Consider the following 26,843-nt stretch of genomic DNA (forward strand, 5'->3'; position numbering starts at 1 on the left):
AGTAAAAGTAATGTAAGGGGGAAAAAAGCCATTAAGGACAAAAACCATTGAAAATGAATGCATCTTAGTATAATGCAAATATATTAAAGAAGCATATGTGTGTACTATTGAGCATTAACATGTGTTTCAGAGAGCAGCAGATATGATGACTAGTTGCCTATAAGTATTGTAATGGTGCAAAAAGTCAAACTTCAGAGGCATGTTATCATTTATCCTAACCTTTATTGGAATGTACATCCAGAATAAGGTAACTAAAATAGAATTAAATGAAATAATTGACGCAAAAACGCAGTTTCTAGTACAAAGGCTTCGCCTGGAAAACTTTGCACATGCTAACAGATCGGGAAAATGTTAGGTTTAAAACAACATTACATAAATTCATAATGAGAAAAGACACAGAGACTACCTTGGAATGGGTTTTAGCGAACTCCTGCAGGAGGGGGGAGAGCAGAGGAGTGCAGAGCAACTGCCCTCACTGAGAACTCCTGAGCTTCCCCAAAGATCCTCCCTCTAGAAGATGCTTTTATTAAGAAACTTTGACAGGAATTGATCATATGAGGACAATGCAAAGTAAACAGTAGACATTGGGTAGTGGACAATGGGTGGAAGTGATAACGTATGATTGAGTCCTGACATTACAGTCGTCACCTGTCACAGGACAGTAGTGAGCTGTCACCAGGTCAATTCAAAACCTAGTAGATCAGGAAGTGGCTGATGTGGCTTCTGTTAGCCACTCATGTGACAGTTTCACAATGACAAAACAAGTTCAAAGGTTGATTTTCCTCACATTTCCCTACTCTTGTCAATTTGAAACTTCAACTAAAATCCATCCATTAGGCTTAGAATAATAGCCTCATAAACATTTAAGGTCAAACATTTAAGAAATAGCTAGGGCTTATCGCGTAATTATATGTCAAGGGAGAGGCGAAAACCCGATTATATGGGGCAAAATTCCTCTCCGACCCTCCTAGTGAGCGATCACTCTGGCCAAGACACATAAAAGCTTAAAACATTTCACAGTAAACAAAATGAAACAATCTATACTCCAGTGTTATCATAAACAGGTTGTCCTTAGTTAGAGTTCGATGGAGTTGTTGGCAATACTGGACTAACTTCCTTAGTCCAGTGGATGGTTGGATGGTTCTTTGGATCATTGCACTTAGACACAGAATGATACACTCAGAACCGTACAAGGACAGTAATATCGAAATCATAATCTAGCCATTATGTCAGTCCAGGGGCCGGAAGTCAGCCTGGACCCAAAAGTGGTCTCCTGCTGAGCGTCTGTCTTCTGACACAACTTTGGCTAACTGACGTAATTCAGCTATAGTTTTGGTAACATTAGCTTCAGCACCAGTTTATGAACGTACATCAGTGTAATCATATTACAACACAGCAATGCAAGTAAAGAGTTTAAGGAACAATTCCTAACATGTCAGCATGAGTCATTAGTGGAAAATTTTCTTCCATCTCTCGGAGCTCCTCTCCAGTCTGTTGTCGCAAGTCAGTTTGGGCTAGTCATCTTCAGGCTAGCTTTCACTGCAACTGGTGGACGCATGTAGATCGTTCAGCCATCTTTACTGCTGTCGGTGTCCTGATCTAGACCACAAAGGGGCCATCCTGACGGGGTGATGACCATGTTTTTCGTCTCACCAATCAGGATCTGGATCTGGTTTCAGCAGTTCCTGCTAGGAGAGAGAGAGAGAGAGAGAGCAGAAACCAGCAGCCCACAAGAAGACGATTCTTATGTACAGTTCGACTAATGGCCGTCATTCAGGCCATGGCTTTCCTGAGCCTTAATTTAACAGGCCATTAGTTCACTCCAAGAACGAAATCCATATGAACAACTTCAAATGGATAGGTCCTTTCACGACACTGACCTCTCTTAGGCCTCATATTGCCTTGCATGTTGTATCTGCAACATGTCGGAAAGACCCTACAAAAATTTTTAAAGGGTATTTAGTATTTAATTCTTTGTGTACTATACTATTCATCCCTCCTGTTTGAGCTATGGGAAAAACTTCCCATGGCTCAATGTATCCACCAGGGGGAACAGATTCTTTGGAAGCACCGGTCTGCTTCGCACCACACAGAGGCCTTCTGAAGTTACAGTAGCACCTTCATTTAGCCAAATGCTTTTCTCTTTTTGCAAGAGCATTGTTTCGAATGTCAACAGGGGATAGAGGGGGGTCAGGGCTGTCTGAGTCCTGACTCCTCCCCAGATAAGTGGTTTTCCCACTTCTTGACCTATGCACCCTGGCAAGTCGGCAAGTCTGACTTAATGATTGTTCTAGGGACGGTTATCTCTACATCCCAGAGAGATCCCCCAGATCCCCCCTCCCATCACCTTAGATTTAGAAGGGGGCAAAACCTGTTAAATTCTGTCTCCTATCTGAGTCAAGGACCACAGAACTTTCTTATTTCAAAATGTTCTCATTGCAATCCAAGTGGGTTATGGTTTAATGAAAGTAACACCACACAAAAACTGTCAGTGCAGCAACTCTCCTGTAACGTAAAAAGTAGTCTTCAGTGAACTTATATATATATATATAAACAATAAGTCATTGTCACAAAACGTTGGACTGAAAGGAAGCATTCTATCAAATAATGCCTTCTCAACTGTTGTTGAGCTCTATTGTAGCACGCCCAAAAGGAATACCAGAAAATTGTCTCCAGATTAATCATATAGTCTTCAGGAGATACTTAATCTTCTGTTTGCATGCTGTAATGCAAATGCATGCTTTTCTATGAAGACTTATAAAAGTCTTAAGAAAATTGTGGGATAAATTCCGATGTGTAAACTACACATAGACAAAAACCCACTGAACTTTAAACACAAACTTCAGATCATCTGCATGTGGGTTTTGTGTATTAGTGCATATGTGGAAATTACTTCTCCTCAAACTACACTAACCAAACTCAATTGGTGCATTTCAGATGAACTCCAAACCTAAATGGTAGCAACACTGATCACAAATGTACACATTTTTCAGTGTGAATAGGCTAGTATGCACTCAGAGTTCTTCTTTTCTAAAAAGATTGTTCAACGGGTTTGTTTCTTCTCCACACACTCCTTTCCGTGTAAAATGTCACTGACTGACATGCAAATGACAATAGGCTCATGAACACGCCTCACTCCACTGTATCCAAAACACAGCGGCGCCCATTTTATGGGACAAAACTAGGGCTGAAACGATTCATCGAATAATTCGAGTAATTCGATTACAAAAAATGATGCCTCGGGGAATCGTTTAATTTCACCATCTCAAAGCCTCGTATTAGATGTCACTGATGCACCAGACTGATACCGAGGGCCTTCACCATCAGCCGAACCTGACAATTTACCCTCTTGAATTAAGCTTAGCTTTCTATGCTGCAATTCCAACTTATCCCTCTCAGTCTTTTGCCTCATCTCTTCCAAAGCCAGTTCTAGCTACCATTCATGTTTTTGCTTTAACAACAAAACTTCCTTTTGTTGCTCAAAACTCAAAACAGTATCTGCAGAAACTGAAGAACGAGTCCCCACACCAGGTTTAAGAATTCCTTTCTCCAACAAACCTGCCTTCACACTGACTTTAACAGACTCCTTTAATTTTCTATCTGCTACTTCAAGCTCATACTTCTCAGCAATTAGCAGCAACTGGTCCTTAGTACACTGATCTAATTGTGCTGCTGACGGCGAATCAACAAATTCATCCACTACAGATGCCATGCTACACTATCTACACAAAGTGACAAAGAAAAAATAAATAAATCAATACTTTAAGTGTTGGAACCACAAACAAAGCCTGGGGGAAAAATAAACAAGGAAAAAAGGTAGAACCAAAAGGAGATGGAGATTCCGGCCAAAAAGAACAAAAGAGGGGTAAGCACAGGGCCAGCCCGCAATGGGCCGTCGGACCATGCACTTTCCCCACTAAAGAAAAACCAGGTAAATCTATAACCTTAAACAAAACCGATAACAGGACTACCGGCAATCTCCAACTCAAACTAAAATAAGAAAACTCTGCCAATATGGACAGAGGAAAACACACCTTCCCCAAGACCAGTCTCAAAGTTCCAACCCTCACCTTATTTATTGCAACCAAAGCATTACAAACCACAAAAACAAATCTTAAGGACAAATGCTTTCCTACTCCCAAACTCCACCGACCAAAAACCTCCTTCAAAACTGAAAATCAGGGAGAGAAGAATCACATGTGGAACTCCCAACACTGGCACCTAACTAATTGGCTTCAACAGGTGCTACCAATAAGATAAGATAAGATAAGATAAACCTTTAAATAACTTCAAATACAACTATGGCCAAACTAAAATTCCTAACAGGAACACAAACCATATGCCAGCATCAAAAACCAATAGTCAGACCAAAGGGCGAGCCCCCATTTTGTCACACACTGGGCTAGTTAGTGACAAAGAGGGAGTCCACACATGAGTCACCAAATTCAAAAATGTAATTTATTAAAGTAAAAATTAAATCAAAACAAACCAAAAGTATATGTAGGTTTAAATGTAGAGTGTCAGTCATGTATTCTGTGTGTGGGTGAATGAAGTATGCTGAGTGCAAGTATTGCATGCAAGAGGAAAGAATACTTAGTTCCCCATTGGCAGGTGGAAACCCAGAACCAGCCCCTAAATACCCTGGCTCCCACACACACACACACACACACACACACACACACACACACAAGTGAGGCCAATTGGGCTGACGACCTGCACCAACTTCCATCCAGGAAGCAGAATGGCCAATCAGGAGGGAGAGGGGCAGGCCGTCACAGGCCCCGACTACATTTAATGCAACACAACATGCTGACGCTGCGTAAAGGGGGGAGAGCTTAAAGGGGGAAGAAAGAGGCGGCAGGCATGTTTGATTTTTATAACATGCCATGCTCAGGCAGTCTGTAATGGCCCTGACGGGAGACACATGTAGCTCAGCGTTTAACTTTTATTTTTAATCCACGCTATATTCTTCTGGTCTCTTCTCCTATGTCCCCCCTCTAAAGCCAAAATCATTGTCCCGCATTAAATCGACCCAGAGTCTACGCCGCAGCCTACGCCGCTCTCTGGCGAGGGCAGAGAGCGCCGGTCGGGCTGGCGGTGCTGCGCTGCCATGCAGGCTCTTTTGCCACGGCTACGCAGCGACGCGCCCCATTTTACGTTGTTGTAACGTGGAACCATAAATCAGCCCTTACCCAGTACATAAACCTCTGTTCCCGCTACAGTTTTAATTAAAAGAAAAAGGCAGAAAATGTCAGACAAATAAAAACGTAATAAAGCTAAACTGGGTAGTTTACAATTTCAGCTCTGTAATCATCCATGGATAAAACAAGTAGCGCTGGTGCCTAATGTGCTCCAATACAGCAGGTCTCATAATTTTATTATGAACACTGCTAATACTTTCACTTAAAACTTAACTAGAACTTACACAAATGAAAGTTCAATTGAAACACGTGGAAAAAACACCCAACCTTTTAAGTTATGTGTGACACCAGGTGCAATGGCATTTCTAGGTTAGAAACAAGGACATTTCTTGATAAGATCCACAGCCCTTTGAGTGAAGGCAGTGAACCCAGTCAACGTGTCAAGTTCAGGGTCTTCAAATGCACAGCCATGAACCCACTGCACCACATAACCTAGTCTTAGTGATGTCAACTAACATCTAACATCTTATGTATATTTATAATTTTTCTTTAACTAAACAAAAATATGTTTTATCCGATTAATCAATGGAATTTTCAGTAGAATACTTGATTACTAAAATATTCGATAGCTGCAGCCCTAGACGAAACACATCCTGATTAAGCTGTGAATCATCAGTATGTGACTTCAAGACAGACAAAGTAAAGACAAATTATTGATTTGTTTCACACTCATGTCACAGTCACCTTTCCATATGATTAAAACATACAAAGACCAAAAACAGTATTACAAAAGTGATCTGCAATCATTCAACAGTGAATTAACCCCATTTGACAATTCTACATCACTACACCTTCATTCAGGGCTTAGAATGATAGAAACACTGCTAATACTCAATTTCTCTGCCTCCTCAAGAGGGGAGTTTCTCACTTGAAACACTAAACAGAACACCCTCTGAAGCTCTTGTGTTGTCCAGGTTACAAAAAGTCTCCTTTGCAGACACAGATCCAAATACAGTTATTTGTATCATTTTAACAAACATTTCCCCATAGAAAATTTAACACTCACCAGTCTCCAAATGAGAAGACACTCCCTCTGGATCCACCAAGCCTCATCCCATGCAGCTTCTCGTAGCACTTCTTACACAGACAATCTGATCTGCAGCTGATTACACACAGACACTGACCTTTGGCCTGCTGCAGCGTTTTGCAGCAGGCCCTCTCATCAACTTCCCAATTTCCCATCAAATCACATTTCTTATACCATTCTTTTTCACAACTTTCATAATTTCATTCTTTTTCTCTTGCTTGCATTTTGAACATTTTGATCATTTTTTTCTTTTAGCCTTAAATTAATTGATTTTCAATCTTTTAAAGTTCCTGTATATTATTTTGCACAATATTTTTTCACTAGCTTTTATTTCCTAGTTTGTAGGGACGTCTCCCATATTAAGCATCTTTTAGAAATTATTTTAGGCATAAGTTTCCGTTTAACCACGCATCTGCTATTTTAGCCAGCTATTTTTCTTAACTTTAAGTTTCTTTTAGCTCATAAGTTTCCCTTTTTGACAGTTTAGCACTGATCTTTTCAGTGAACAATTGAAACTTGACTTCACAATTTTAGAAACCACAACATTGTCCATAAACAGTTTCAGTCATGAACATTAAACAAGAACATTAGACAAAACACACATTGGCCAAAACAAACATACACAAAAAACCTAAAACCCCATTCCAATAGAAACCTCCTCTCGTTGGGTCCCCAGACCCGTGGGTGTTGGTGAAGTCCATGACTTCTCCACAGTGGTCCAAGACCACAGGCTAACCCCATTAGCCCCATAACCCCATCTATTAAAGTAACACATTTAAATACCCCAGGTATTTATCGAGAGGAGCATTTCTTACCCAGTCTCAGTGCCCCTCCCTGGCTCGAGGAACCCCGTCACCGGGCATCGTCCTGACGCCTCAGATGTAGAGGTCCCGGGTTTCGGCACCAAAAATGTTAGGTTTAAAACAACATTACATAAATTCATAATGAGAAAAGACACAGAGACTACCTTGGAATGGGTTTTAGCGAACTCCTGCAGGAGGGGGGAGAGCAGAGGAGTGCAGAGCAACTGCCCTCACTGAGAACTCCTGAGCTTCCCCAAAGATCCTCCCTCTAGAAGATGCTTTTATTAAGAAACTTTGACAGGAATTGATCATATGAGGACAATGCAAAGTAAACAGTAGACAGTAGACATTGGGTAGTGGACAATGGGTGGAAGTGATAACGTATGATTGAGTCCTGACATTACAGTCGTCACCTGTCACAGGACAGTAGTGAGCTGTCACCAGGTCAATTCAAAACCTAGTAGATCAGGAAGTGGCTGATGTGGCTTCTGTTAGCCACTCATGTGACAGTTTCACAATGACAAAACAAGTTCAAAGGTTGATTTTCCTCACAGAAAATATTTAGCCAATCAATTAAAAATAAACAAAGAAAAAACAGCCATAACATCTATTAAGGACCAGTCAGGGGAAGTTACACATGATCCCTGTTTAATAAATTCAGTCTTTAGAGACTTTTACTATAAATTATACTCGTCACAAATTGAACCATCTGATCAATCCATTAATGAGTTTCTTGGAGAAATTAACCTGCCGAAGTTACATCAGGAACAGGTTACGAATTTAGACTCACCGCTCTCAATAGGAGAACTCCATGAAGCTCTTCAACATATGCCCAATAATAAAGCTCCGGGCCCAGATGGTTTCCCAGCTGAATTTTATAAGGAATTCTGGAGCATATTAGCACCAACATTTTTTAAAATGATCCTAAATGTTAGGGAGAATAAAAGCTTACCCTTAAATATGAACTCTGCTAATATTAGTCTTTTATTAAAACCGGATAAAGATCCCTTGCTCCCATCGAGCTACCGCCCAATTTCATTGATAAATGTAGACCTTAAAATAATTAGCAAGGCCCTTACTGAACGTCTGAAAAGAGTCACCCCTTCTATTATACATCCGGATCAAACAGGCTTCATTAAAGGTAGACATTCTTCTGATATTCGCAGATTATTAAATATTATAGACATTTCGAGTATCAATAAACAGGAAACTACTATTATATCCTTAGACGCGGAAAAAGCATTCGATTGGGTAATCTGCAAGTTTCTATTGGCAACTTTACATAAACTTGGATTTGGTGAATCTTTCATTGACTGGATAAAAATATTATACAGCTCTCCCAAGGCACGTGTAAGGACAAATGATCAAATCTCTAAAAGTTTTACCTTGCAAAGAGGCACTAGACAGGGTTGCCCTCTATCTCCCTCATTATTTGCAATATTTATTGAACCTTTAGCAGCAGCTATTAGACAAAATCAAAATATTAAAAAGGTATACAATGCAAAATATTAGAGCACAAAATAAGTCTTTATGCGGATGACGTACTCCTCTTCCTCCAGAATTCACGATCTTCACTATCACAGACAATTGCACTTATAGAGGGATTTTCATCTCTGTCTGACTATTCTATTAATTGGTCCAAATCCACTGTTTTGTGTGTTAACTGCAATTTTAGGAATATAACCAATACTCAATTACAATCAGGGAGCATTAGATATTTAGGCATAAACATCTCCCCTAGGCTGTCAGAGTTAATAAAATTAAATTATGTTCAGCTTATAAAGAAAATAGAGGATCTTTCCAGATGGAGCTCTCTCCCCATTTCACTCATGGGTAGAATAGCCACCATTAAAATGATGGTTTTACCAAAAGTAAATTATTTTTTTCTCAATGATACCATTCAAACCCCCTCTTTCCTGGTTTAAATCGGCGCAAAATTGCCCCCTTTCTATGCAAATAAGCCTCATTGCAAAAACCGTCTAATTCACAAAGGCCAGTGCTATTTGCCACACGCAAAAATAGTGGAGCAAATACCGTCTTTTCGAAGCGTGTATTAACTGCGCGCAAACTCACTCCTCACTCCCGCTCTGTCTCTGTTTCTCTCTCTCTCTTCAATATCATTCAAGCCTGTGTGATACTGAATGATATCAAGGGTGAAATTTACATTCAGACATGACTGTAGACAGTCAGATCAAGTGGGGTTGTGGACTTATCTCGGATTTAAAAATAAAAATAACAGGACGGAGCTGCAGGATTGATCCATAAGGGGCTGCTTTATTACAAACAATTCCACCATATATACATCTAGAATGTGTGTGTTTAACAGCTGACATGTAGGTGTGTGTAGCAAAACACAGAACATGAATTACTGTCAGATCCTGATCTGATCCCGATCCGGTGTTAATGAAGTTACTGGTGCTGTGCCTTGTGCATAAATGCGCACAGCCTCTTAACATTTGACATTTCATTAGCTTATGTCATACAGACACTGAGGTCTTTTGATGTGTGTATGGAGATGATGGCTATGTTCTACAACACGGTGGTGGGCAGTGCACTCTTTTTTGCTGCTTTGTGTTGGGGGGGCAGCCTTGCAATCAAAAACACCAGGCGACTGGACAAACTGGTCAAAAAAGCGGGCTCAGTGTTGGGCAGGAGTCTGGACCCGCTAAGATCTGTGGTGGAGAGGGGCAAACTCAACAAACTGAGTGCTATAATGGACAATAGCAGACACCCTCTCCACAGCATCCTGGAGCCACAGAGGAGCAGGAGCAGCTGCAGCGGTCGGCTCCTCTCACTGCGCTGCAGAACGGAGCGGTTCAGGACATCCTTCGTCCCCACAGCAATAAGACTGTTTAACTCGTCCTGAACTCAGTTTCACACACTCACCTCTGCCACAACTGGACTATATTTTAGTTTGCACTTTACATGATATATGTTTAAAAACCTTATATTTCATGTTTATTTTAATATTATGAATGTGCTTTTATTGTCTGAATGGAAGTGTGGTTGATTTGTACAGGGTGTGGAGTGTTATTCTAGTGTCAGCCTCCTGGTGTGTGGATTTTAGTGCAGGGACATTTTCAATAGACCCCTCCTTGATCACCACACTCCTTGTCTCTTCTTTAAACCCCCCACCCAGGTAGAGATGTGCTGGACCAAGTGCAAAATACTGTAGCTATTGTATATAGATGCTCATCTTTTGACTGGTAGATAATTCTTTGCATTTGTTAGCAAGACACTGTTTGCATTTGTTAGAAAGTTAGGAACATCTGAATTACCAAGAAGTGTAATGGCTGTAGATGACATTATCCTCCATACTTCCTATAGGGCTATCTTGCTGACCATCTCTTGCCTCAGGAAACTGTACCAAGTCAGAGTTGGCAAGCCAAATAAGTAGCGTTTGTTAATTCTTCAGATACCACATTGAGCATATTTTGAAGTAATTATCAATACCTAACAAGATTAACTAGGATATACTTACATACTGTGTGCACAGTGTTTCTGTACTTGCTGCTTGATGTGAGAAGTTTAGCTTCCCATCAGTTTGGGAAGTCCTTGTGCAGGTTAAATGTCTTTGGAGAATGTGTGGAGAGTGCACTCTAACTGTGTGAAGTGGACTGACAAAGTAATGACTGGCAGGTATGGGGTTGTTTAGGCTGGAGGTTACCATGTCAGTCAATTGGCACATACAGAGGCTGGGAATTGGACATGTGCGGGTACTTAGTCTCGTTAGGGCCAGTGGCAGAGCCTGAGTAGAGTCTTCTGTGCTTGTTCTGCAACGTTGTTATCTGGTTGAGTCAAGGTAGGGTGATGCACTCCCTGTGGTGGTGTGGAATGCATGTCTCGAATTTGCTCGAGTATCCACCATCTTGGTTACATGCAAATTTGGGGTCCAGACACACCAAATCGCAAGTCTGTGTGTTGCATATCTTGTTTATTTTATTTAGTTTATTAAAATTTAATCTTTAAGATACATTGTAGGCTTTTTCTCAGTTTTTTCTGCAGTCATGCCCACAATCTGAGCTAAAATGTAATACCATACATTATTTATTATGACTGCAGCCATATTGACAACATAGAAATGAAAGCTCAAACTGACCAAATATGTTCACATTGCTTAAAAAGCAGACTATTTGACATAACAGTTAGCTGTCACTATAGAAATCCATAGTAAAGCTCCTTTTCAGGGGCGTCCATGTTGGAAATATGCAAATTAAAGGTCCAGATACACCCAATCATAAAAATAAGTATTCTAATGGTTTTCCCATGCTCTGAAACCATGAAACAGACACCAAGTTTGGATTTCTAGACCATTTGGTTCAAAAGTTATCACCAAGCTATGTTTTGATAAGTGGCCAATATTAAGGTGGCCATATTGAATTTCCAGCAAAAAATTGGCCAGGTAGTCCATATAGGTTGTGTTCCTACTGGGTCATAGGTATTATTTCTGGTGGACTACCTTTTATAGCAGGGCAAATGCAGCACACTAAGAAAACAGGGGACTTGCCCCCCGGGTACTAGTTAGTGTTCAGTAAAGCCTCTAGTTAGTGTTATTAAACCTCTAGTTAGTGTTCAGTAAACCTCTAGTTAGTGTTTAGTAAAGCCTCTAGTTAGTGTTTAGTAAACCTCTAGTTAGTGTTAGTAAACCTCTAGTTAGTGTTCAGTAAGGCATCTAGTGTTTAGTAAACCTCTAGTTAGTGTTCAGTAAACCTCTAGTTAGTGTTCAGTAAACCTCTAGTTAGTATTCAGTAAAGCCTCTAGTTAGTGTTCAGTAAAGCCTCTAGTTAGTGTTATTAAATCTCTAGTTAGTGTTCAGCAAAGCCTCTAGTTAGTGTTTAGTAAACCTCTAGTTAGTGTTAGTAAACCTCTAGTTAGTGTTCAGTAAACCTCTAGTTAGTGTTTAGTAAAGCCTCTAGTTAGTGTTTAGTAAACCTCTAGTTAGTGTTTAGTAAACCTCTAGTTAGTGTTCAGTAAGGCATCTAGTGTTTAGTAAACCTCTAGTTAGTGTTCAGTAAACCTCTAGTTAGTATTCAGTAAAGCCTCTAGTTAGTGTTCAGTAAAGCCTCTAGTTAGTGTTATTAAACCTCTAGTTAGTGTTCAGCAAAGCCTCTAGTTAGTGTTATTAAACCTCTAGTTAGTGTTCAGTAAACCTCTAGTTAGTGTTTAGTAAACCTCTAGTTAGTGTTCAGTAAATCCTTTAGTTAGTGTTCAGTAAACCTCTAGTTAGTATTCAGTAAACCTCTAGTTAGTATTCAGTAAAGCCTCTAGTTAGTGTTTAGTAAACCTCTAGTTAGTGTTCAGTCAAGCCCCTAGTTAGTATTCAGTAAAGCCTCTAGTTAGTGTTCAGTAAAGCCCTTAGTTAGTGTTAGTAAACCTCTAGTTAGTGTTCAGTAAACCTCTAGTTAGTGTTAGTAAACCTCTAGTTAGTGTTAGTAAACCTCTAGTTAGTGTTCAGTAAAGTCTCTAGTTAGTGTTCAGTAAAGCCTCTAGTTAGTGTTAGTAAACCTCTAGTTAGTGTTAGTAAACCTCTATTTAGCTGACACAAGGGTAGCCATTTCTTCCACTTCGTTGGTTTCCAGTTGAACTTCTTTAAGACCTTTGACCTTTCTTTAAGACCTGGAGCTGGACTAACCCATCCAGCTCCAGAGATATCTATCATCACACACCGAATATTGTCTCGTGTGTGAATATTGTCTCGTGTCTGAATATTGTCTCGGTGTGTAAGTACGCCAAAACCATGTCGGACTCAGTAGGTTTTTCTGGTCCCCTCCCCAATCTGACCAGCGATGACATGTTTAGCCGCATGCTTTCGCTCCGCCGCTGGCTGTCGCGGTGGTGTTCAGAAAACGACGTGGACTTTATTGACAATTGGGAGATGTTTTGGGGAAAGCCCGGTCTGATTAGAAGAGACGGTATTCATCCCACCCGGGATGGTGCAGCTCTTATTTATAGAAATCTGGCCAGTGTTATTAGACACTCCCCCTGACAATCCAGGGTCCAGGCCAGGATGCAGAGCTGCAGTCTTACACACTTCTCTGCTGCTTCCCGAGGGCCAACGCCTGCCAATAAAACTGTAGGATTGCATTATGTAATTAGCGACTCTAAAACTGTAGGATTACATGATATTGGCGACTCTGGCCAGGTGCCTAGCAAAATAGAAGTGGTTGCAGTTCCCCGCCCTCCAAAAGTTCACCAGGTGCGGCGTTTTGGAGGCGTTAACCAAAATAACCTTGTAAAAATTAAAACCAATGTACATTTGGTGCCAATTACAGACCGAAAAATTAGATGCGGATTACTAAATATACGATCATTAAGCTCTAAGTCTCTGTTAGTAAATGATATAATTACAGAGAGCAGGAGTGATATTTTCTGCTTAACAGAAACATTGTAACAGGAGGAAGAGTATGTTAGTTTGAATGAATCAACTCCGCCCGGCTACTTTAATCACATTCCTAGAAGCAACGGCCGAGGTGGAGGAGTCGCAGCAATTTATAACTCCAGTCTCCAAATAAAAATTGAACCTAAGTGCAATTATAATACATTTGAAAGCCTCACGCTTAGTCTGAAATTTCCGAGCTGGAAATCAGAGAAGCCAGTTGTGTTAGTGGTAGTGTACCGGCCCCCTGCTGGTGCTTATCTAGAGTTTTTGTCTGAATTTTCAGATTTCCTTTCTGGATTATTGATCAGCACAGATAAATTCATCATAGTGGGTGATTTTAACATTCATATGGATGTTGAAAGCGATAATCTTAAATTAACCTTCGATTCTCTTCTAGAATCAATGGGTATCTCACAAAAAGTGGATAAACCGACGCACTGTTTTAATCATACTCTCGATCTCGTTCTCACCTACGGTGTTGAAACTGATGGTCTGTAGGTGTCACCTGTAAACTCCCTTTTATCCGACCATTACTTAATAACGTTGAATTTAATTTTGTTGATGTTGAAGTGCAAAATAGGAGGTATTATTTTAGCAGATGTTTGTCTGATGAAGTTATTGTTAAATTTAGGGAGGCCATTGCTTATCTTACGACAGTGCGAAATAGTGATGTAGTCGAGGCCAGTGACCTGGGTTCTACCTCTGCAGATGTTGATTTCCTTGCTAGTAACACTGCTGATTTGTTGCATTCAGGTTTAGATGAAGTTGCTCCTTTGAAAAGGAGGGTTTCTCACAGGAGCTTAACTCCCTGGTATAATTCAGATATCCGCATTTTGAAACAAAACGTGCCTAAAATGGAAAGGAAGTGGTACTCTTGTAAATCTGTAGACTCTTATGAATGGAAAGATATTCTAATAGTATATAAAAAAGCCATTCGCAAAGCCAGAACAGCTTATTATTCAACGTTGATAGAGGATAACAAAAGTAACCCACGTTTTCTGTTCAGCACTGTAGCCAGGCTGACAAAGAGTCACAACTCTGTTGAGCCGTGCATTCCTACAGCTCTCAGTAGTGAAGACTTTATGAGCTTCTTCAACAGTAAAATCACGAGAATTAGAGAAGAAATCAACCAGCCGGTTGTAGGTGTTTCTTCAGCTTTAGCGACTTCCCTAGGCTCTGACTTGACTCTAGACTGTTTTGATCCAATAGACCTCCCTGAGCTGACCTCACTCGTCAATAGAGCTAAGTCAACCACATGTATGTTAGACTCCATCCCGACTCGACTATTCAAACATATTTTTTCTCTTATTGGTACGACAATACTGGACCAAATTAACCTATCCCTAAGTTTAGGATATGTACCACAGGTTTTCAAAGTCACAGTAAATAAACCTTTACTTAAAAAACTCTCTTGACCCAGACACCTTAGCTAATTATAGGCCAATTTCTAACCTTCCAATTGTATCTACAATTCTGGAAAAGGCAGTTTCAAGCCAGCTATGTGACTATTTGTATAGAAATGATCTGTTTGAAGTCTTTCAGTCAGGGTTCAGAATGCATCATAGCACAGAGACAGCACTGGTTCGAGTCACGAATGACCTTCTTATGGCCTCAGATAAGGGATTAGTATCCATATTGGTTCTACTGGACCTCAGTGCTGCTTTTGACAGTGTAGATCATGGCATTTTACTGCAAAGGTTAGAGCATGTTGTTGGGATTAAAGGGACAGCTCTACGTTGGTTTAAATCATATCTATCTGACAGGTTCCAGTTTGTTCATGTACATGAGGTTTCTTCAGAACAGTCAAGGGTCTGTTATGGTGTTCCGCAGGGTTCACTGCTAGGGCCAATCTTGTTCAGTCTATACATGCAGCCATTGGGAAGTATAATCCAGAATCACGGCATACACCTTCATTGTTATGCTGATGATACGCAGCTCTATTTGTCTATGAAGCCGGATGAAACAGAACCGTTAGTTAAACTTCAGGCATGTCTTAGGGACATCAAGGACTGGATGTCCAGAAATTTCTTGCTTCTAAATTCAGATAAAACAGAGGTTATCATTCTTGGTCCAGAGCATTTTAGGAAGGGATTAGATGGTGTTGCGATGGCTTCCAGTGCAACTGTGAGAAACCTTGGTGTTGTTTTCGATCAGGATTTGTCGTTTAAACCATATGTCAATCAGGTTTGTAAAATAGCATTTTTCCATCTCCGTAATATTGCAAAAATTAGGAAAATCCTCTCGCAGAGTGATGCAGAAAAACTAGTTCATGCGTTTGTATCTTCTAGACTGGATTACTGTAATGTGTTGTTAGCAGGATGTCCAAGTAATTTGCTGAAAAGGCTCCAGCTGATCCAGAATGCAGCAGCACGAGTGCTGACAGGAATCAGCAGGAGAGACCACGTCTCTCCAGTGTTAGCGTCGCTCCATTGGTTACCCGTAAAATTCAGAATCCAATTTAAAATTTTATTACTTGCGTATAAAGCCCAAAACGGCTTAGCTCCGCATTATTTGCAAGACCTGGGGCCTGTACTACGAAGCGGGATTGGGGGTTAGCGAGGTAACTTCAGGTTTAACCCTGGGTTTTCAGGACTACGACGGTGGTTCACTTCTTACCGGGCGGGGTACATCGCCATGGTAACTTATGCTGAACAGCTAACCTGCTCCGGAGCAGGTTATGTTCGAGATACAGATCGCCGGGTATAAAAGCACCGCCCACTGACCAATCAGCTCTCCTGGAAAATTAATCCAGTGGAGCTCGGTGCGCGGATCGTGAGAGGAAAAGAAAAAAGAGGTGGAGGAGAAAATAAAAAATAAATCAATCAATGAATAAATAAAACAAATCATCACCCAAAATCCGATGTACAGTCAATCCAAAACTAATACCAATTAAATAAATAAATCAAGAAGAAATCAAAAAGAAGATGCATTTGTAAGGGGATAGCAAAAAAGGGATTTTCAATTTCGTCCCTCGAACATTCTGAGAAGTCACTTTAAAATACTAAACACCCCCCCTCCTGAAAAAATAAAAAATTAAATAAAATAAATAAAAAAACCCAATTCTTTGGTACAGCATCAGCACAAGTTATCGGTCAACAACAATAGTTATAGAACCAATATATACAGGACTGTCTCAGAAAATTAGAATATTGTGATTTTCTGTAATGCAAAAAAATGTCATACATTCTGGATTCATTACAAATCAACTGAAATATTGCAAGCCTTTTATTATTTTAATATTGCTGATCATGGTTTACAGTTTAAGATTCCCAGAATATTCAAATATATGTTTATATCCCTATGAACTTACGCATTTATACAGTCAGCGATCTTTTGCCAGCTGTCTTTCCTGCATTTTGCAGCTGCAAGTGTGTTGCTTTTTGCCTGTATTATATGCCTATACTCATCATATTTCCGTAAAATGATTGTTTGCTCTTTGCTACTGAAATAAGCGGCTCTGACAGCGGACTTCTCCATGCTTGCGATTGGTCATGCGCTGAAAACACCGCCCCTTTTATGTGCACGCGCTCATATCCAGATTGGAGAAACCTGGGTTGATATACCGAGTTGATAACCACCGTCGTGTGACCGCTTAGCGTGATTGCAATTGTCCGGGTTAGTGAATCTGGATAAGGAAAAGATATCCTGGGTATGTTGAACTTCCTTCGTAGTACAGGCCCCTGATAGTGCCTTATGTTCCTGTCAGAGCTCTCCGTTCTCAGAGTTCAGGTTTACTCGTAGTTCCTAGAGTATCCAAATGTAGATTTGGAGGGCGGGCGTTCTGCTATCAGGCACCATTACTATGGAAACAACTTCCAATCTGGGTTAAGGAGGCTGACACCACCTCCACCTTTAAAACTAAACTTAAAACATTTCTGTTTAGTAAAGCCTATAGTTAGTGTTTAGTAAACCTCTAGCTGGTGTTGGTAAATCTCTAGGTAGTGTAAACTCTAGTGTGCCAGAGTCGCTCCTGTAGTTTCTTGTGCTGGCCCCCCCTTCTCCTCCCTTTTCTCTCTTTTGTCCATGTTGCAGCATCCTTTACCAGACACCGGACCCTGCAGCGTGGGAGTGAGAGGGGCAGGGTACCGGCCCGGGCAGGCGGGGGAGAGGTTTGTCCGTCAAGACTCCTTTCCCTGGCCCTGCCCCTTCTCAACCTTTCTCCGACCCTGCACCCCAACCTGGGACTTGCTGATTGGGCCGGAGCTTCGGGAGCTGCATACTGGCCTGCGGTCCCCACCCCCGGTCATCCCGCTGCTGCTTCCACCTGCCTGCTGTGCTGTTGCCGTCCCTGACCCACCAGTCTGGCCCTCGGCAGGAGGGTCCCCCCTGATGAGCCTGGTCCTGCTCAAGGTTTCTTCCCTCCTAAAGGGGAGTTTTTCCTTGCCACTGTTTGGCTTAAGGTTTTTCTCCCACTAGGGGAGTTTTTACCTGCCATTGTTTATGTAATAACTGCTCGGGGGTCATGTTCTGGGTATGGGTCTCTGGAAAGCGTCTAGAGACAACTCTGTTGTATTAGACGCTATATAAATAAAATTGAATTGAATTGAATTGAATAGAGGTTTAATAACACTAACTAGAGGCTTTACTGAACACTAACTAGGGGTTTACTAAACACTAACTAGAGGTTTACTAAACAATAACTAGAGGCTTTACTGAACACTAACTAGAGACTTTACTGAACACTAACTAGAGGTTTACTAAACACTAACTAGAGACTTTACTAAACACTAACTAGAGACTTTACTGAACACTAACTAGAGGCTTTACTGAATAGTTAACTAGAGGTTTACTAAACACGAGATGCCTTACTGAACACTAACTAAGGCTTTACTGAACACTAACTAGAGGCTTTACTAAACACTAACTAGAGGCTTTACTGAACACTAAGGCTTTACTGAACACTAACTAGAGGTTTACTGAACACTAACTAGAGGCTTTACTGAACACTAACTAGAGGTTTACTGAACACTAACTAGAGGTTTACTGAACACTAACTAGGGACTTTACTGAACACTAACTGGCTTTACTGAACACTAAGGCTTTACTGAACACTAACTAGAGGTTTACTAAACACTAACTGGCTTTACTGAACACTAACTAGAGGTTTACTGAACACTAACTAGAGGTTTACTAAACACTAACTGGCTTTACTGAACACTAACTAGAGGTTTACTGAATACCAACTAGAGGTTTACTGAACACAGGTTAAGTGAATGTCCCAGATAAAAGTAGCTGCAGTTTCTGACCGGCTGCATGAAGAAGTACAGCAGGTGATGAAGATGAGCTGCTCTGATGAAGACTCCGCTGATCCGCCCCCTCCTCCCGGCGGAGTCAGGAGGCTGCAGAGCCCGCAGTGGGAGTGGACGGCACACCGTCGGTCTCCAGCACTCTTCCAGGACTTTATCCTGGAGGAACATCCTCGCCTCCCGCTGCACCTCACCTGCCTGTCGCAGTGACCGACAGCATTAAGGTAGAATGGACCGAACCTTCTGGTCCCCCCTGCAGCTCTGGAAATGGACCCGACATTAGTGCAAACCGATGATGGTATTCCTTACTTTACTATTTGTGCATGTGCATGCATGTATGCAGGTTTCGGACGCGTGTGCATCTCGTGTTTGCGCATTGAGGGGGGTGGGGGGACGTCTCGTTGGGGTTTGTTGTCTCTGCACTTGTTGAGTCACTCTCCGGTGTCTCAGGTGTGTGACTGAGCAGCTGCTACGTGGCTGGTCCCTGCTGCAGCTGCAGAACTGCACAATATATATATATATATATATATATATATATATATATATATATATATATATATATATATATATATATATATATATATGTGTGTGTGTGTGTGTGTGTGTGTGTGTGTGTGTGTGTGTGTGTGTGTGTTTGTTTGTGTGTGTGTGTGTGTGTGTGTGTGTGTGTATGTATATATGTGTGTGTGTAAGTAGATTTATACATCGATATAGAGCAGATGCAGTTAATAGAGACAGTATAGTGTAAATAAATATATTTATATAAATATCTATATGGGCATGTGTGTACAAATATATATAAATATTTAACTATGTGTATGTATGTATAAGTATGTGTGTGAGTATAATTACAGTATATAATAATAATAATAATAATAATAGTAATAATAATAATAATAATAATAATAATAATAATACTGTTATTTAGGAGTGTGAGTTCAGTGTGTGAGTATTTATAAATACGGGTTAAATGATTAGTGATGGGGGAAGGTAAGTTAAATAAGTTTACACTTCTTCCTACTCCTTTTTTGCACATGTAAATTAAGATATCAAGTGTTAAAGGATGAAATTCTTTGTTATGTTGTTTTGTTTTCTTAAACTTCTCTTGAAGTTTTGTTTTTTACATGTACAAAAATAAAATAAATCAAATCAAATCAAAATTAAAACCATCCATCAGAAAGCGGGAGCACGGCTGGGTTATCGCTTTTTGGGGACCCTGTGCACAATTGTGGTGGGGGGTGGAGGGGGCGCTGCTCAGTAAAACTAAAGTATGACGGGGAAGGGTTTGAACCCCTTCAAGATGATGTGTGGAGATTGCGGTATGAAGATACATCTCCAGCTGTGTTGTCCAGCTGAGCACTAGCAGTGACACCATGAACCCCCCCGTGTGTGAGAGGGGGGGCTCTCACAGAGCTTTGCAGTGCTCTGCAATCTGAACGCAGTCCCCTTCCTCGTGATCGAGGAGCAGCAACAGGTCCTTGGTGTCTCTTGGCTCCAGTTATAGCCTACTTCCAGTCAGCGCAGAGTAAAAGACAAAAAATGTGGCTTTATGGGATTGGGCTGCTCCCGTGGGACCCACACAACCAGCCCGTGTCCTTTTGAGGCTGCAGGAAGAGGATGGACCAGCAGCAGGTGCAGGTTCCTCCAGGTTCCTCCAGGTTAACCAGGTTCACTGGAGGCTTGCTCTACGGCCCACTGCTAGCTGCATCCATAACATCTGTACTTTGCTTGTGAGTTTATTTTCTTTCTGACACATGACAGCGGGCCTGGTTGCCACTGTCAGCCCTCCTCCGGGCCCTCTTTCTCCGTCTCATTGGTGGACTGATTTAATCCTCCTCCAGAGTTTGCAGCCACCCTCTTGACTCTGTTACACCTTTCCTCGGGAGGCTGGAATAAAGATGCTACGGAGGCAGAACCAAGCATCTGTTTTAATGGACTAATGTTGTACTTTAAGGACACAAAACGGAATCGACCTGTGAATCTAAAATGCTAATTTAAGCTCTCCAGTTGAGAGGTTACAATGAATCTGTGTAGGTGAGGTTAGCAAAGCTAACCAGCAACACAAAAGTTATAAAGGCGATCAAACGTGGGCTCTTCTCTCCACCCCACAAATGAGATAAGCTTTCCCATCATCCTGCACCAGGGGTATTCAACTAGATTCGGCCGGGGGCCACATCTGCAAAAGGACTGTATGGAGAGGGCCGCATAATTTGAAAATGTGGGGGTTTTCAAAATGTATTTTGCACTCAAAGACGAAGACTTATGTAAATATAATACATTTGTATTATACATTTGAATATATCTAGTTTACATATGAATTATGTATTAATTGTCTCCAGATTTAGTAATTGTGAATGTTAAATATAATATTCAGATAAAGAAATATTATTTTGAATGCAAGTTCATTTTGAAACCATGCATTGTGCGAACTTAATGAAATTGATATTGACCTACTTTTAATAAAACACGCCATAATGACAAAGCACCACTTTCCACCAAGATTTCCTTATATATGATATATATATGATATATATATTCCTTATATATGCATATTATATTAAGCATTGAGCAAAACCATTTTAGTCAGTAGTAGCCAGTTATAAAAATATTATTAAAAAAAAAAAAAAAAAAAATTTTCAACAAACACCCCCTTTTTTTAAATATGACCAGGGGCCACATAAAAGCTCCTGGCGGGCCGCATGTTGCCCGCGGGCCGCCAATTGAATATCCCTGTCCTGCACCATCTACGCACCATTTCCGTTTGGTTTACTGTGTAACAGACTCATTAAAGTTAACTTGGGTTTCTTGCCATCGTAGACAATCCCGTTCACTCAGAAAATCAAAGTTCACGCTGCCAGCTGATCTAAAATCTGCTTCACAGCACATCCACGCAGTCCCATCAGCCAAAAACCACATGAAGTGGGATTTTTCCAAATCAGATTAAAATCCCAGACTTCCTGACTTCCAGCGTTTCCCAGGCAACAATGAGCCGTGGGTCGACACTGGCATCTTCACACTCAAAGGCCCGTTGAAGAAGTTACAGATTTAAAATCAACTGCTAATTCTTATAGTGGCTATAAAATGTAAAATGTTTAAGACAAGCATCTGTTTTTCTTTCCACAAAAAATGCACCTGAGCTGCTAAGTGTTGTTCAAAGTCCCGCCCTTTTCCAAACAGTTCTCACCGAGGACTTCCCAGATGGTTGAAGAAAGGACGGAGCTCTGCTCCACCTCCCTGCTTCCCAGATGGATTTATCCCAAAACAAAGATGTTGTCTTTTTCTTTGCTTTGCTTTTCTGTTTTTGTTTCCTGGGTGGTCACGGAGAGGAAGAGAGCAGTCGTCCTGCCAAGTGGAAGGCCAGTGCTTTGATTCCTGGCCTCATGCGTCACATGTGGGCATTCTTAGGTAGGATGCTGAGACCCCTAGATCTCCGCCGGTGGGTTCACTGAGGTGTGGTAGTGTCTGACAGAAAATGTGTAGCGAGGACACGATAAAATAATCTGTCTGGATCTGTGCAGACTGCGTGGGTGGTGCATGAGTCCGTGATGGCCTGTAATATATTTGACTTTCCAGCTAATTGTCCCCTGAAGCATGAGTTTCTGTAAACTTGTCTGAGCTGCAGCTTCCACCTGACCTCCACGCCCTAGCAAGGACAGCCCTTCTGTTGTGTCTGCAGGGATACAGGGCCTGAATTAAAATGTGGGAGGAGGAGAAAGGTGAACAAGTCCCATGAATTAAGAAACACAATGAATATGGACATGCATATCCTCCCTTGCAATCCTATTAATTTGTGTAAAAACATGATAAATAACCATCTGGTCAACCATTCTGGTAACCTTTTTTCATGAAGCCATTATTTATTTGATTAGAAAAGTGTCAAAGAGAAAAGAAATGGGGAGTCAACATGACAGGAAGCATATGAAACGCTGAAAGGCCAGAGTAAAAAACTGCTGCTGCAGATTGAATATTCTGACTATGACAGGGTCCCACAAAAGTACGGCTGCTGCCAGAGTGACCCTCAAAATAATGTTGGAGTCAGCAGCGAGTCGTTGCAAGTGGGCCAGACTAAAATAACCTGAATGCGCCCAACCAGGAGAAGTCAAGCAACTGCTGGCGTGAGAACGAGGAGATGAGATGCACTTACCCACCAGAATTAAATCTAAGGGGGGAGGATTTGTTTGTGCAATGATGCAGAGGAGATTTTAGTAATGTTGCTAAGGTTTTGCAGTTTTCTTCATGAGATGACTGTCACTGAGTTTAGAGGGAAACTGAACTCAAGGATCTCCAGGCAGCACCTGCAGAACTTTATCTGAGATAAGTTATTCACATGGTACGTGGGCCTGACTGAGCAGAATTAAAATAAAATGCATCAAAAAACGTAAGTAACTGGATGATATAAAGCTTGTAGGACCACCTTATCAGCTATACCTTGAAGTGCTAGATGTGTGATGTGGTATGTGGTCGTGGAGGACCTCTGGTCCATCCTTCTCTCCACCGCTGCTTCACCGAGGTGCACGTAGCTCTCTGAAGGTCCCACCTCAACATTTCAGTCAGAACTTTGACCTTCTTAAAGCTGCAATTCTCTCACGTTTCAGCCATTCTGATGCAGATCTGCTGGTTGGGATCCTTTGCTGTCACATGGCCCATTTGCAGCCAGTCTCCGGAGCCAGATGCCCTCACATCTGGCTCCGGAGCAGCGGAGGACACAGAGGAGCTCATTGCAAGGTGTTCATGCTAAAATACTGTTTCTGCTCGTCTCTTAATGTCGCACTTTCTTTTTTATGACCAAACATCTCTGCCTTCCTCTCATAAGTCTGCAGAAGTGACGTGACATTGTGTTTGGATCCAGCGCTGCAAACGTGCTGCCATGAACGTTTCAGAAGGAAGAAAACACACACTTGTTCCGCCTCTTTCTTATTGCGTCATAAAATTGACCACTGAGCATGCAAACTGATTCCTGCTGAGTTTAGTTTGCAGGAGCATGTCGGGGGGAGTTCACTGTCTTGCCCAGTAAAACTTTGACGTGTGGTCTGGGTATCAAACTGACAACACCTTTGGAGAAGACTCTGAGTTTCTGAACATGATGATCAGAGCTTCAGTCTGCACATTGTTACTGATCCTGAGAGTTACTGGGGGTGTTTGATGGTGATGATTGGTTCTGTAGTTGGATCAGTAAAACACATTTAACAACTCAGGTAGGTTTAAGAATAGAAAGAGTTAATTTAGAAAGAGTATATGAGAACACCTTTTTGGGGATAATAATAGACCATAAAGTCAGTTGGAAACCACAGGTAAACCAAGTAAGATTAAAAATGTCCAGAAGTATCGGAGTATTGAGCAAAGTCAGACATTTTTCCAACCTTAGATCTATGAATACTCTATACTGCACGCTTATTCTACCTTACTTGACTTACTATGTTGAAATCTGGGGTAATGCTTGCAAGACCACACCACAGTTAGGGTTAGGGTTAGGGTTAGTTTGCAAAATACACAAAAGAGCAATACGAATCGTGAATAATGTTGGTTTTAATGATTACACCAATCTTTTATTCATCAAGTCAAAAGCACTCAAATTCATGGACCTGGTAGATGAGAAAACAGCTTTGCTTCTGTTTAAAGCCAGAAAAAATCTACTTCCTCCCAACATACAAACCATGTTCAGAGAGAGAGGGGGGTTAATTCAACTGGAAACAACCGATCTGGAATACAGTTGCGAAAAGTAGGTGCATTTCTGTTTGTGGCGTGAGGTTATGGAATGCATTACCGGAAGAATTAAAATATAGCAAAAATGTGTTGAATTTAAAAAAAAAACGGTATAAAGACATGATGATAGATAAGTACAGACTTGTTCCCGGGTAATGGAATAATGTCATAAAGAAAAGAAACAAAAGGATGGGTACATTGATTATTATTTTGATAAACACTTAAGTAATCCTTTTTTTTTTTAATATGTGTGTACAGATACATGCATGTATGTAAGTGTAAGCATGTGTAGTGTACATATGTATGTGTATGTATGGATAAATGTGTATATGGGTCAATGACGTGACGCCTATATTTTCTGAAAAACAGATTTTTTTTCAATTCAAAAAAGGTTTAAATGGATAAAGATGACCTACCTGTCCCACATATGGACTCACTTGAATTTTACAAAAAATACCAGTTATTTGGGATTTTGTTGTTGTTTTAAGCGTCTAAATGTCATGTGGTGCGACCATCCGACCATGACTCTGGTTTTGAAAACTTATTTAAAATCACTCTAAATGTATTTAAATCAATCTTCTTCTATCTGGCATGATTTCCAAGTGTCTTGTAGTGTGTAAGATTGCAACACATTTGTATTTATATTTCCATCAGAATATACAAACAAAGTTTGACTGATGTCCATTTTATGAAATATCATGTGACGCAACCCTTAAAATAACTATAATTTTTGTATAATACTGAAAACTTGTCATCATGGTTGCACCACATGACTTTTTTTTAAGGCTAGTGCAAATTCATCTTGACAAAAATCACTTAATTTAAAAGTTTTATATGAATTTATGTGTACACATCATTCTCAATGTTTGAACTACTGCAATAGATATTCTTTTTTTTATTATTTTAAAATTGACCTGTTGAAAATCCTTATTTGTCATTGACCCATATGCACATGTATGGATATATGTGTAGGTACATCATAAGCAGACAGGTACGCATGTATGTGTGCATATGCTCTTTGTTGTTGTTAGCTATTACTCATTTGTTCTATTTCATATAAGGAAAATGTCTCAAACATGTCAGACAAAAGAACATTTTGAAATGTAAGAAGGGGGGCATTCATAAGCCGAGTCTTCAGCCCTGACCCTTTGGTCGTGACCTAAGTGTTCATGCTTGGTGGTGACCAATACATTTTTCATTCATTCATTCATTCATTCATTCATTCATTCATTCATTCATTCATCAGTCTGGGGGGAAGATGTGACGTCAGCACTGACTGGGTCTTGTCTCCCCAGACGATGAGGTCCATCGGAGGGGATGGGGCCAGTTTTCTGTGATGAGGACGCCGCAGCGCCCCCTGCGGGAGCTGCTTCACCACCGCCCCAGCCCTGCTGCACTCCTCTGCCTCTGGATGATGGACGGAGAGCCCTTCTCCTCAGCTCTCTCCTCTCTGCTGTACTCTGCTGGGGGACACGTTGTGGCCCTCTTCTCCTCTTCCTCTTCCTCGTCCTCGTCTTCAGCCTCCTCCTCATCTGACTCTGCCATCACTGCCATGTCCCTGGAGCAGAAGACAACGTTTGCCTTGGTCATCCTCCTCTTCGTCTTCCTCCTCATCCTCATCGTACGGTGTTTCCGTATCCTGCTGGACCCTTACCGGAGCATGCCCACCTCCACCTGGGCCGACGGCCTGGACGGGCTGGAGAAGGGCCAGTTCGACAACACGCTGGCCTGAGGTGGCATCCACACGGGTGTAAGAAGCACAAGCCTTTCCCATGCTGCTCCCTTCATGTGATGATGCTGCTGATTTGCTTTCACTTGCACAACCTGCACAAACGTGGCTGTATTTTATTGACATTTTAAACTCCTTGGATCAACTCACAGTTGCAGAATACTGTCAGCATGTTTACTCTGCTAAGTAAAATCTTACGAAGCAAACTGTTTTGATACAGCCTCTTAATGATTTAGTGGTTAGTTTAGACAATCCAGCAGTTCATTTGCTCAGAATCTGGTCAGATCAGCCGTCCGCTGCAAATAAAGTTGTTCACATTATGAGCCAACATGAATAAATGAATCAAGACCTTCCTACACGCTTGGACTTTTTCCTGTGTCAGTCTGTGTTTATATAATCTTCATCAAGTCAGCCAGTTGACCGTGGTTTCTTCCTCGGTTCCTTCTTTGGCTACGACGTCTTCATCAGTTCCACGTCAGAGAGCGTCTCCGTCCACGTCAATCTGATGCCGTGACGTGTCAGGTGCCAGCATCTCGCTGTGGGATAAAAACAAAAAGTATGTACCAAATGCTTAGATTTCATTGGTGATATTTGGAATCGGGCGGCGCTAGGGATTTTGGGACCCATGAAAAGAATGTTTACAGGGCCCCCAACACAGCACCAACATTTTTTTATGCTATTTTACATACAATTATGCATTTTAATGGTATTTTGGACTATCATTACCATATTTGTGGAAGAAGAACAACATGACA

General features: G+C 41.2%; 1 protein-coding gene across 1 annotated transcript; it reads left to right on the forward strand.

Moving 5' to 3' along the window:
• The first annotated feature begins 18,813 nt into the window (after positions 1-18,813).
• LOC133454777 (uncharacterized) lies at positions 18,814-26,436 on the forward strand. Its single transcript, XM_061733500.1, has 2 exons — positions 18,814-18,954; positions 25,655-26,436. The coding sequence occupies exons 1-2, from the start codon at positions 18,924-18,926 to the stop codon at positions 26,089-26,091; spliced, it is 468 nt and encodes a 155-aa protein (XP_061589484.1). The 5' UTR covers positions 18,814-18,923; the 3' UTR covers positions 26,092-26,436.
• The last annotated feature ends 407 nt before the right edge of the window (positions 26,437-26,843 follow it).

Source organism: Cololabis saira, chromosome 11 (assembly GCF_033807715.1).
Source record: "Cololabis saira isolate AMF1-May2022 chromosome 11, fColSai1.1, whole genome shotgun sequence".
Taxonomy (NCBI): Eukaryota; Metazoa; Chordata; class Actinopteri; order Beloniformes; family Belonidae; genus Cololabis; species Cololabis saira.

Coding starts and splice junctions, on each gene's coding strand:
- LOC133454777 (XM_061733500.1), top strand. CDS start 18,924: ATGGACCCGACATTAGTGCAAACCGATGATG. Junction 18,955..25,654: donor ATTAGTGCAAACCGATGATG/GTATTCCTTACT, acceptor TTGTCTCCCCAG/ACGATGAGGTCCATCGGAGG.